Source organism: Syngnathoides biaculeatus, chromosome 12 (assembly GCF_019802595.1).
Source record: "Syngnathoides biaculeatus isolate LvHL_M chromosome 12, ASM1980259v1, whole genome shotgun sequence".
NCBI classification, from domain to species: Eukaryota; Metazoa; Chordata; class Actinopteri; order Syngnathiformes; family Syngnathidae; genus Syngnathoides; species Syngnathoides biaculeatus.
The window spans coordinates 20,410,988-20,423,349 of record NC_084651.1 but is presented as its reverse complement, the minus strand read 5'-3'; the positions used below and the strand labels follow the sequence as shown (position 1 = coordinate 20,423,349).

General features: G+C 38.9%; 1 protein-coding gene across 4 annotated transcripts in view; it reads left to right on the top strand.

Moving 5' to 3' along the window:
* Nucleotides 1-12,362, top strand: part of tasp1 (taspase, threonine aspartase, 1) — a 43,646-nt gene that overhangs the window by 15,504 nt on the left and 15,780 nt on the right. For 3 of the 4 annotated variants that reach the window (XM_061836391.1, XM_061836394.1, XM_061836393.1), the window contains 3 exons: nt 6,866-6,972; nt 9,309-9,428; nt 9,851-9,929. In XM_061836391.1, coding sequence (XP_061692375.1) covers nt 6,866-6,972; nt 9,309-9,428; nt 9,851-9,929 — 306 coding nt within the window. The remainder of the gene's footprint in view (nt 1-6,865; nt 6,973-9,308; nt 9,429-9,850; nt 9,930-12,362) is intronic. The other variant, XM_061836392.1, reaches the window with a different exon arrangement.

Genomic DNA, 12,362 nt, shown 5'->3' with positions numbered 1-12,362 from the left:
AGTTAACCGTACTGAGCATGTATGGCGTATGTACGAAAGCGCATGTTCAGAACTGCTTCACGTAACGCGAGCGCATTTACGTCGAAAGTCATAATGAGTCATGTCAAAGGAAATTCAGTTACACCAGGGGTGCTCATTGCCTCGGTCGCGAGGCAGTGTGACTGCGTTAAAAAAAAAAAAAAAAAATCATTAGACTATCATCCACCTCGTCACTTGATTCAGGTGTGCCCACTACGTCGATCCCATGCACATAAAGGCGCGTTCTAGCGTGCCGGCCTCCTATTTACGGCAGTCCCGTGGTGCGTGCCCCCCCCAACACACAACAATACGTCACGATTGTTCCAATGTATCACTAGCTTGTTGCCACGTACGCCGATTATGTTGAACTAAACTTTCAGCATTTTCAAAACATTGCGAGTATAGACCGTTCGTGTTTATTCCTTGACAGGCCAGTGCTTTTCTTCAGATAAAGTTTGTCAGATCAAGAATTTTTATTGATGGAAAATTTTTAAATACCGTTTTGTATCATGTTCTACTAATATCCGTTGAAATTGGAAATTATCATTTCTGAATTTGAATTTTTTTTTCTATTTTAGTTATGTATTTGTTTATTTTATTTTTAATTTACAGTTATGTTATATTTATCCAGCAAGTTATTTAAGGCCATCACTAATCACACTCGCAACTTTAGCTGCGAGGATGACTGACCACACCTGTGTGTGTGTGTGTGTGTGTGTGTGTGTGTGTGGTGTGTGTGTGTGTGTGTGTGTGTGTGTGTGTGTGTGTGTGTGTATGTGTATATATATATATATATTATATATATATATATATATTAATGGCAACTCATTATATTATACTATTAGTATTACTCGATCTATATCTAAGCTAGTGAGAGCAATGTGGTCGAGTGTATCAGTACAGCGTGACGTAACAAGTTTGAGACTTAAGCGTTAATAGTAATTACTACAGATCAACTTCTTTAACATGTGTTGCTGTACACTAGAAATTCTAGGACATATTTTCGTGTATATTCTATATATATATACTATAATATGTACTGTATAATGTGGGGAAAAGGACAATTTTAAATGTCTTTTTACTGAATAGTTCACTTAATTCATTTGTCTTGAGATAAACTGGCATATTTTAAATATATTTTCATGACAAATATGATTTTGTGCTTTCCAGTGATAGAGGGATGCGGGCAAAGAAATCTGCGTTGGCCCTTGGGGAACTTCTGCCCAAACTTTTTTTTTTTTTTTGGGTCAGGACTTGGAAATTTTACTTTCAATTTTGTCTGAATTTTGTTCACAGATATCGCCAGAATGCACCACACCCATCCATTTTTTCAACCCCCCGCGAGCACTTGGATTTGTTTTTTCAGGAATTTTCACAAAAGGCCACTGTAATCTCTATGATCTTTGCCTTGGTATCTTCTTGCAAAATCTAATCAATTTCTTTAGGAGTAAAGCTTCATTGTTGGTGACTGACCTTTCAGGCCATGTCTTTGCAAGACTTATTTCACTCTGGATTGTGAGGTTTTTTTTTTTTTTCATTCACCATTTTCACTTTGTGTTTAACTTTTGTTCTGGGGTTGATTCGCACATTTCGGACACGTTCCTCTTTTGGACACAGAGTGGTGTGATGGCTGGACATTCCCATGATGTTTATACTTGCATATAGTTGTTTGAACAGATGAACGTGGCACCTCCAAGCATTTGGAAATATCACCCCAGGATGAGCTAGACTTGTGGGGCGCCATGATTCTTTCTCTGATTTCCTGGCCAGGATTTAAAACAATGAAGTTGAGTTTTTGATGTTTGTCCATAAATAAATCCACAGGTGTGCTATCAATTACCTCAGGTAAATTAACCTATCAGGACCTACCAAAGCCATGACATCATCATTCAGGCTTCCCAGTGTTCTTTAAAGACGTGTATGTTAATGTTTGGCCTCAAAGAAAATAATTAGCTTAAAATTAAAAAGGAAATGTATTTTTCCACGCACAACCATGTCTCTGGTTTGAGAGTGCAGAGAACTACCATTGAGCTAAAAGTCTGGGTTGCCGATACAGCTTAACACCAATATATGTTGATGTATCTTGCATCACCCCGTGAGCCAATCTGACACAGCACAATATTAACAATGTACATTTTTGTCATTACTTGGAGTTTATTCCGATCAGTTGTACTGAAGTTAATCAGCCAGTGATGCATAGTTCGGACAGCGGGTGCTGTCAGCCAGCATCAAGCATACTTCCAAATGTTCATCAGCGAGGGTGGAACGTTACTTGGATTGAATGATCTTCATGTGGGAAAAGGTAGCCTTACCTAAATAAGTGGAGCCGAATAATAGAGTCAAAAAGGTAGCACATATCCTCATGTTGCGGAGTTCTTTCGCTTTGTGAGTAAATTCCAAACCTGCAGTGAGAAACACTCATAATCTCTGATGTCCTTCCACATTTGCTGGGTTAAATCACAGTGTCGTGTAACTCTTTGCCATTGGGCAGCTTTGATTGAAGATAATTTCTGCCTTATTTTTAAACTCCCAGAACAATGTGTCAGCTTCTTTAACGATTGCCTCTTTTACCATCTCTGGTTCATGGACGGATTTCTTGTTCTTAACGATAACATGACTCACTCAGAACGATGCTTCACTGGTGGCTTTTGCTTTTGAATTTTGTGTGAATAATAACTGCTGTATGGACAACTCGCTTTTTGGCTGAAAGTCAGTGTTATATTTTCCATTAAGTCCTAAAATGCCCCACCACATTTACGTTTTTTTGGTGATGTGATGGCAGACTGGAAGGTCTGGCATACAGATTTCAAAAATTTCATTGTGAAAAAATACTCCTTCCATTCTGTATAAAAGTGAGAAATTTTCCTTTTCTTACTTGGTCCAGCTCCGCCACTCATTTTTATACTCTTAAGTTTAGCCTCCTAAATTGGATGCCAACTCACCAGCTTGCTAGAACACACTGTTTCCCTGCACATGTGCAGTGACAGAAAAGGCCACTCGGCTTCTTAGTTTGAAGTCAGTGGAAAATCAAAAGAAATGGGACAGGAAATCAGCGAAAGAATCGTGGAATTCCACAAGTCTAGCTCATCCTTGGATATAATTTCCAGATGCTTGAAGGTGCCACATTCATCTGTTCAAACAATTATAGACAAGCATAAACATCATGGGAATGTCTAGCCTTCACATTGCTCAGTAAGGAAATCCCAAAGATGACCGGGTTTTGGTCCGAAATGTGCGAATCAATCCCAGAACAAAAGCTAAAGACCTTGTGAAAACCTTGAATCAAGGTGGTAAGTGTCATTATCCACAGTGAAACATGTCCGACACTAACATGGGCTGAACCCACTCACCGAAAATGAAGCCACTCCTAAAGAAACATAAAAAGCCAGCTTACACTTTGCAAAAAGACTCTCCAACACGAAGATTTATGGAAACATGTCTTGTGGTCCGATGAAATTCAAGTGGAGCTGTTTGGCCATAATGACCAATGTAACATCTGCAGGTAAAAGGGGGAAGCTTGTAGACCTGAGAACACCATACCACTATCAATTATGGCAGTGGCAGCATCATGGTGTGGGACTATGTGTTGCAGCAGGAACTGGAGGTCTTCATAAAACAGATAGCATAATGAAGAAAGAACATTACGTGGAGATATTAAGGCAACATCTCAAGACATTAGCCAGGAAGCTAAAACCTGGGTGCAAATGGGTCTTTCAAATGGACAATGATGCTAAGCATACTGCCAAAATGGTTAAAAAGTGGCCTGAGGATAACAAAGTTAATGTCTTGGAGTGGCCATCAGCCCTGATCTGAATAAAGCAAGTATTCGGGCCGCTTGAACTTTTCAACCTTTCCCTACATTTCAGGCTTTAAACATAAAGGTATAAAATTCTATTTTTTGTCAAGAATCATCACAAAACATAAAGTGGAATGAAAATTATTGGATATTTTGAACTTTTTTTGAACAAATAAAAAAACTGAAAAGTGGAGCGTGCAATATTATTCGGCCTCTTTACTTTCAGTGCAACAAACTCACTCCAGAGGTTCAGTGAGGATCTCTGTATGATCTAATGTTAATTGATGATGATAAATAGAATCCACCTGTGTGTAATCAAGTCTCCGTATGAATGCACCTGCTCTGTGATAGTCTCAGGGTGCTTTTTAAAGTGCAGAGAGCATCATGAAGACCAAGGAAAACACCAGATAGGTCCGAGATACTGTTGTGGAGAAGTTTAAAGCCGGATTTGGATACAAAAAGATTTCCCAAGCTTTAAACATCTCAAGCAGCACTGTGCAAGCAATCATATTGAAATGGAAGGATCCGACCACTGCAAATCAACCAAGACCCGGCCGTCCCTCTAAACTTTCACCTTCAACATGGAGAAGACTGATCAGAGATGCAGCCAAGAGGCCCATGATCTCTCTGGATGAAGTACAGAGATCTACAGCTGAGATGGGAGAGTCTGTCCATAGGACAACAGTCAGTCGTACACTACACAAATCTGGCCTTTATGGAAGAGTGGCAAGAAGAAAGCCATTTCTCAAAGATATCCATAAAAAGTCACGTTTAAAGTTTACCACAAGCCACCTGGGAGACACACCAAACATGTAGAAGAAGGTGCTCTGGTCAGATGAAACCAAAATTGAAATTTTTGGCGACAATGCAAACCGATATGTTTGGCATAAAAGCAACACAGCTCATTACCCTGAACACACCATCCCTACTGTCAAACATGGTTGTGGCAGCCTCACGGTTTGGGCCTGCTTTTCTTCAGCAGGGACAGGGAAGATGATTAAAATTGATGGAAAGATAAATGGAGCCATATACAGGACCATTCTGGAAAAAAACCTGTTGGAGTCTGCAAAAGACCTTAGACTGGGATGGAGATTAATATTCCAACAGGACAATGATCTAAAACATAAAGCCAAATCAAGAATGGAATGGTTCCCAAATAAACGTACCCAGATTTTAGAAGGGCCAAGCCAAAGTCCAGACCTGAATCCAATCGAGAATCTGTTGGCACAGCTGAAGAATGCTGTTCACAAACACTCTCCATCCAATTCACTGAGCTCATGGTGTTTTGCAAGGAAGAATGGGCAAGAATTACAGTCTCTCGATGTGCAAACCTGATAGACATACCCCAAGCGACTTGCAGCTGTAATTGTAGCAAAAATTGGCGCTTGAACGTAATAATGCAAGGGGGCCAAAAAATATTACACACCCCATTTTTCAGGTTTTAGTTTGTTAAAAAAGTTTAAAATATCCAATAAATTTTGTTCCACTTCACGATTTTGTCCCACTTGACAATTTTTTATTGTATTTTATATCTTTGTTTGAAGCCTGAAATGTGGCAAAATGTTGAAAAGTTCAAGGGGGCCGAATACTTTCACAAAGCACTGTATGTGAACTTCTGGCTTCAACTGTATGTAGAGATGTATGCATGTATATATTTTTTTGTCTTGTTGGTGAATCTCTGATAAATAGGAGACAAGTTTTATATACATATATACAGTGCCCTCCATAATTATTGGCACCCCTGGTTAAGATGTTTTTTAGCTTCTAATATATTTTTTTTTTTCCGAAATAATATGGGACCTTAATGGAAAAAAAAGAAAAATCCAACCTTCAATAGAAGTGCATTTATTCAATGTGGAAAAAAATCCCACATAAAGAAATAAATATTTTATATCAAATAATGTGTGTCACAATTATTAGCACCCCCGGTGTTAATACTTTGTACAACCCCCTTTTGCCAACAAAAAAGCACTTAATCTTCTATGTTTCACAAGATGGGAAAAGACAGAAAGGGGGATCTTCAACCATTCCTCTTTGCAGAATCTCTCTAAATCATCCAGAGACCTGGGCCCACTCCTCTGTACTCTCCTCTCCAGCTCAGCCCACAGGTTTTCAATGGGGTTGAGGTCTGGGGACTGAGATGGCCATGGGAGGAGCTTGATTTTGTGTCTGGTGATGTCTATGTTTAGGGTCATTGTCTTGGTGACGGGCCCAGTGACCACCCATCTTCAGCTTTTGGGCAGAGGGCAACAGATTTTGATTTAAAATAAAAACAGTGAGCTTTGGAGATATTTTGATTTCTCTTACCATCCTCCTCACTGTGTGTGGTGGCAAAAAAAACTTGGGTCCTCGTCCAGGCTTCTTTACCACTGTTCCGGTTGTTTTGAACTTCTTAATTATTCCTCTCACAGTGGATATGGGCAGCTGCAGTTGAGTGGCAATCTTCTTGTAGCCTCTGCCTGACCTGTGAAGGTCAACGCACATCTGCCTCACTTGTATGCTGTGTTCCTTTGTCTTTCCCATGTTTAAAAGAGTAGATAAGAGAAATGGCCTCTGTGTCACGTCATATTTATACCCCAGGGAAACAGGAAGTGATGAATTACTAATTAAATGTTCCTACATACTCTGGTAAACTTTGTAAACTACTGTATTAATGACAGAAATGCTTCAATTATATTTATTTCCTGGGTATTGTTAAGGGTGCCAATAATTGGGGAACGGGGGATTTAATGGAAAATAATTATTTTTTGGTCAGGGATTTTTTTATTTTCTTACAATTCATTTGAGTTGAATGTTACATTTTCCTAAAATTTTCTGTGTGACAGTATTCTTCTGCAATAAAAACTGAGTTTATTTTAAGGCTTTTAACACATCTTAACCACAGGTGCCAATATTTATGGAGGGGACTGTATATATATATATATATATATATATATATATATGTGTGTGTGTGTGTGTGTGTGTGCGTATACTGTATATATTTTGTTTTGAGTATTTTTTGTGTATATACATCTCTCTCTCGCTCTCTCTCTCTATATATATTTTTTTTAGAGTTCAGTTTATCTGCATATAAACGGAATAAAAGAAAGATGGAAGTGGCTGAGAAAATAGACACAGGACTTCATAGAACAAAGAAAAGCAGACAATCAAGTGGAAATGTGAGTAGAATCACATTATTTCAATTATAATTACTATTACAGTAGATTATTGGACATCAGAAAAATAGGTTATTGTAGAGTTAACTGATCCATTAATGAAATACCAGTAAATAAAATGACAATATTTAGGTTGCCTACAGTGAATTAGCACATCCTCCTAAAAAAAGGCAATCATAGCCAATCAAACCGCCATAATATCATTTTTGAGAGGGAAGACAATTAATAATGTGCAAAAGGTGAGTTGTGTTCTACTTTACAAAATATTAAATTACTCCACAAAGGGAATGATGTTAACAGACTGTATGTGTTGACAGTGAGATTGCACTTTTTAGTGGACTGAAAAACACCCCTGGAGACTGATTTGATGAGCTAAAAAGCAGCTGAGCAAATAGTAATTGTGCTCCCAAGCCTTAAGAGATGCTACACAAAGAAAAGAGTCAGAGCATCTTATTTTTAATTTTAGTTATGTAAAATTGACTATACTATGTGAACTTCCATTACCAGATGTTGCTAATGGTACCTCCCTTGGACAAGTATTATCCAACCTGCCAAATATTAGGGAACGTTCACATTTTGTTCCAGCAATTGCTCAACACGGAGTCGTTTTGGCTGTAACACCGATTGTGCCAGATATTGGGGGGCGGTATCCACTGGACCTTACTGGCCAGTGCGCCACTGTGTCCAGCCACCACATGATGACAATTTCTGAAATGAATTCAATGAAATTAACTTTATATTGGTTGAAACACAAGAGAGGGTAAAAAGTTCCTTTTTCCAACGCCTGCCGTCCACTGTATGCAAAGGAGTAGCTCGCAAAAATCATTGAATGCGGTGGTCACTTGCACAGTTGAAAAAATAATATTGGCGAGTTTATCAAGCCAAGCCACCAAGGATAAACAATTTCATCATTTCATTCACCATCATTTTAGTGGCAAGTGTAAGCTTGTGTGCTCATGAGTAAAATTGACTCCATCTATTGATTGTAACTCAATAATGAAAAGTTCATGGTAGCTCTGCACCCCTCCTGTCATAATGAGTTTGAACCAGTTTGAAAACCACTGGATTACAAACCTGTTTGGGTTTTCTCCCAGCACTTCAGTTTCCTCTCACATCCCAAAAAAATGGATTAAATTGAGTCTCCAAATTGCCTTTAGGTGTGATTGAGTACACGTCTGTGACTGAAAATTGTAGGTGGCCTTTTTCTTTTTAATTTGCTTTTTGTATGTTTTATTTTTTTTTTTTTGCGTATACTGTTTTAAATATGTCTAGCAATGACACAAACAAATAAATGAAGTAGATTAATTTCAAATTCAGATACAGTACATTTTTAGACAATATAATATGAGAGTATGTTGGCATATTTCTGAGATTTTCCAATGTAAAAATTCTAGGAGGCAACATAGGCAAAGTGGTGAGTTACTTCCTCCCACATTCCAAAAACATGCCTTAGAACAAAGAGTGAAGACTAACTTGTCCAGGATCACCAAAATGGTTTGTTCTTCTTCTTTTTCTTTCCGTTTGTCCTATTAGGGGTTGCCACTGCGCGTCATCTTTTTCCATCTAAGCCTATCTCGTGCATCCTCATCTGTAACACCCACTGTCCTCATGTCCTCTTTCACAATACCCATCAACCTTTTCTTTGGTCTTCCTCTCACTTTTTTGCCTGGCAGCTCCATCCTCAGCACCCTTCTACCAATATACTCAAGGTTACCTATAAACCTAAGGTTGTTTAAACGTACCCTGCGGTAAGATAGGGACCAGACCAGATTGTGTATCACCTCTCGTCTGAAGTCAGCTGAGTTAGGTTCCACCTCACACAGGATTCAAATTAGGATAAGGGGTATAGCATATGGATTGCTGTTTGTATTTTATTAATAATGACTTAATTCTACATACTGTATGAATTAAACCTTTTTTTAATCTTATCTTTGAATGGCCTCTGTCAGTTGAATAAACCAAAAGTGGATGTGGCACTTGAGCCCAATTATCATCATCAAATCATCTTTGAGGCAAACTGCAATCAGGGAGGACTCGATTCTTAATGAATGAAATTCGAACAACATTTCAGAGTGATTCATATAATGCTTGTCGAATATAGTACATAATTTCCAATGCGGTGTAGTTTTGAAAAATACCAGCCTTTCTCCAAACTCTTTCTTTGTATATAATTTCTTAATGACTCATTGTATTGTAGTTTCTATTAGGCATCACTGGAAGAGGCTCATCATGACCACAACATTTGTACCGACGTTTTGCTCAAGCTGGATCAACAGTCAAATAAATGTATTTTACAATTTTCAAGCAATTCTCGCTGCTAATCATTGCCACTGGTGTAGAAAAATGGCTTGGAGTGCCTTGACACTGTTGGAGCTGTCGTTGTTGACCTGCAAGGCAACGTAGCTGCAGCGGTATCCAGTGGAGGTCTAGCGATGAAACATCCAGGCAGGGTTGGCCAGGTAATAGAGCTTGTAGATTTTTTGTGAAGTCATTTACATTGAACTAACATTAAACTTGTGATCTTATTTAAGTAAGAAGTGGCTGTTGTGAATCTCAGAATATCTGGTAAATGCTGACATTTTGGACATTTTTTGTTTTACTGTATGTTTTTTTCCACTATATATTGGTAAATGTGTAAAAAAGCTGATGCACTTGTGAAAAAATGGTTGGGAACACAACATTTCAGTCACTGAAAAAAGAAATATGACTCTAAATGTATCAACCCCCCAAAAAATATTTTACCCTTTTGTTTTAAAAATAAGGACAGGAAGACATGTTTAAAGTTTAAATTTAAAGGAATGAAGCATAAACCTGCACAAAACTGTGCTATTTCAACAGTGGTGTTTGCTTTTTAATCCTCTACTTTTGGTTCTTTTCTCAGGCTGCTCATTATGGATGTGGCTGCTGGGCTGAAAATGCATGCAATATGAACACCTACTCTACAGCTGTTAGTACCTCAGGTATAACACCATACGAGATCTATAACTGATACCTTCTGTACTGTGTGCAATTTAAATCTGTGCCTATTCTATCATATTTAACGTTCATCACAAGCCACACATTTCTTTGTGATAATTTGAATCAGAACCAAATCTTCTATTTTAGCCCATCATTTACCCCCAGTGAGTCAAGGTTCAGAAAGCCTGATAATTCTTTCCAATAACCTCCAACCATTCTTACTGGGTGATTTTCATCACTTCCTTGGATGATTGAGTCATCTTTTTCTGCTTATTGTTTGTCATCTGCAGGCCAGGTGCCTTGCAAGACGCTCAACAGGGGTCATCCCCCTTAGCTTAAATTGTGTATACCCACTAGAGTGCAGCACAATAAAGGCTAGATTTAAAGCTTTCTTGTTTATCTGTAGAAATATTGATTATCCCCTCCATTAAATGTAACTAATTTGATTAGTTTTATTTACTTAGATTAAATAAAAGTAAAATCGTGTTTTTATGTTTTGTCCCACTGCTAATGCAGTATCAAAGTTTATGAAGTGTACATATGGTATTATGCAGTACTGTGTTTCCACCACATCCTCTCCTTCCCTATAATGTGGCCCAGTCTCTGATGTTGGCTAAAGATCTTACCCTGATGGGGATGTTAAGGAGATGGAGAGTATAATGTGTGTTCCAGTATATCACCTGTTTTTAATTTCCTGAGCATGAAAGGCAGCCCCATCAAAAGAACTAGGAAAAACAATAGTTTTCATGCTGACTTAGAGGGAGTTTGATCCACACCCTCTGTCATTCACTTGGTCCTGCACGGTCTGCTCCTCTGTGTTTTGATTTATAATATGTCACTCGTACTTTGTTGTGGCCTTTAAAAGAGCAGCTAGTTACTGTTTACTCTTGCTGCTGTTGCTGGCTGTCATGGTCGACTTGTGGATTTTTTTTGTTTTATTTTAGTCGTGCTGCAGATCTACTTCAACAGTGTTTGTGTTGCCACAATCAATCATTGACCACTTTACAGTACACACAGTACCAAAGACCCAAGTACCTGCTCAAGCCTACATTCTGCTTTCTTAAGAAAACAAAAACTTTCCACTCCTTCAGGCATCTGTTGCAATTGCAATAACCTCAGTGAGGTTTTACATACAGTGTCCTCCATAATTATTGGCACCCCTGGTTAAGATGTGTTTTTTAGCTTCTAATATTTTTTTTTCCAAAATAATATGGGACCTTAATGGAAAAATAGAGAAAAATCCAACCTTCAATACAAGTGCATTTATTCAGTGGGGAAAAAATCCTACATAAAGAAATAAATATTTTACATCAAATAATGTGTGTCACAATTATTAGCACCCCTCGTGTTAATACTTTGTACAACCCCCTTTTGCTAACAAAACAGCACCTAATCTTCTCCTGTAATGTTTCACAAGATGGAAAAAGACAGAAAGAGGAATCTTGAACCATTCCTCTTTGCAGAATCTCTCTAAATCATCCAGAGACCCGGGTCCTCTCCTCTGTACCCTCCTCTTCAGCTCACACCACAGGTTTTCCATGGGGTTTAGGTCTGGGGACTGAGATGGCCATAGGAGGAGCTTGATTTTGTGTCTGGTGAACCATTTCTGGTTCTGTAGATTTGGCCATATGTTTAGGGTCATTGTCTTGCTGAAAGACCCAGTGATGACCCATCTTCAGCTTTCGGGCAGAGGGCCACAGATTTTGATTTAAAATGTCCTGGTATTTCAAAGCATTCATGATGCCATGCACTCTAACAAGGTTCCCAGGGCCTTTGGAAGCGAAACAGCCCCACAGCATCACTGACCCACCCCCATACTTCACAGTGGGTATGAGATGCTTTTCAGCATGCGCATCTTTCGTGGCACGCCAGACCCACTTAGTGTTTGTTGCCAAAAAGCTCAATCTTGGTCTATCTGACCAAAGCACACGGTCCCAGTTGAAGCCCCAATACCGCTTGGCAAACTCCAGATGTTTGCGTTTATGATTGTGAGTGAGGAAAGGTTTTCTCCGTGCATGCCTCCCAAACAGCTTGTTGGCGTGGAGACAGCGCCTGATGGTTGATTTGGAGACTTTGTGACCCCAGGATGCTACCATTTGTTGTGATTCTGTAACAGTGAGCTTTGGAGATCTTTCGATCCTCCTCACTGTGCGTGGTGGCAAAATAAACTTGGGTCCTCGTCCAGGCTTGTTTACCATTGTTCCAGTTGTTTTGAACTTCCTAATTATTCCACTCACAGTGGATATGGGCAGCTGCAGTTGAGTGGCAATCTTCTTGTAGCCTCTGCCTGACCTGTGAAGGTCGACGCACATCTGCCTCACTTGTATGCTGTGTTCCATTGTCTTTCCCATGTTTAAGAGTGGATAAGAGAAATGGCCTCTGTGTCACGTCATATTTATACCCCAGGGAAACAGGAAGTGATGAATTACTAATTA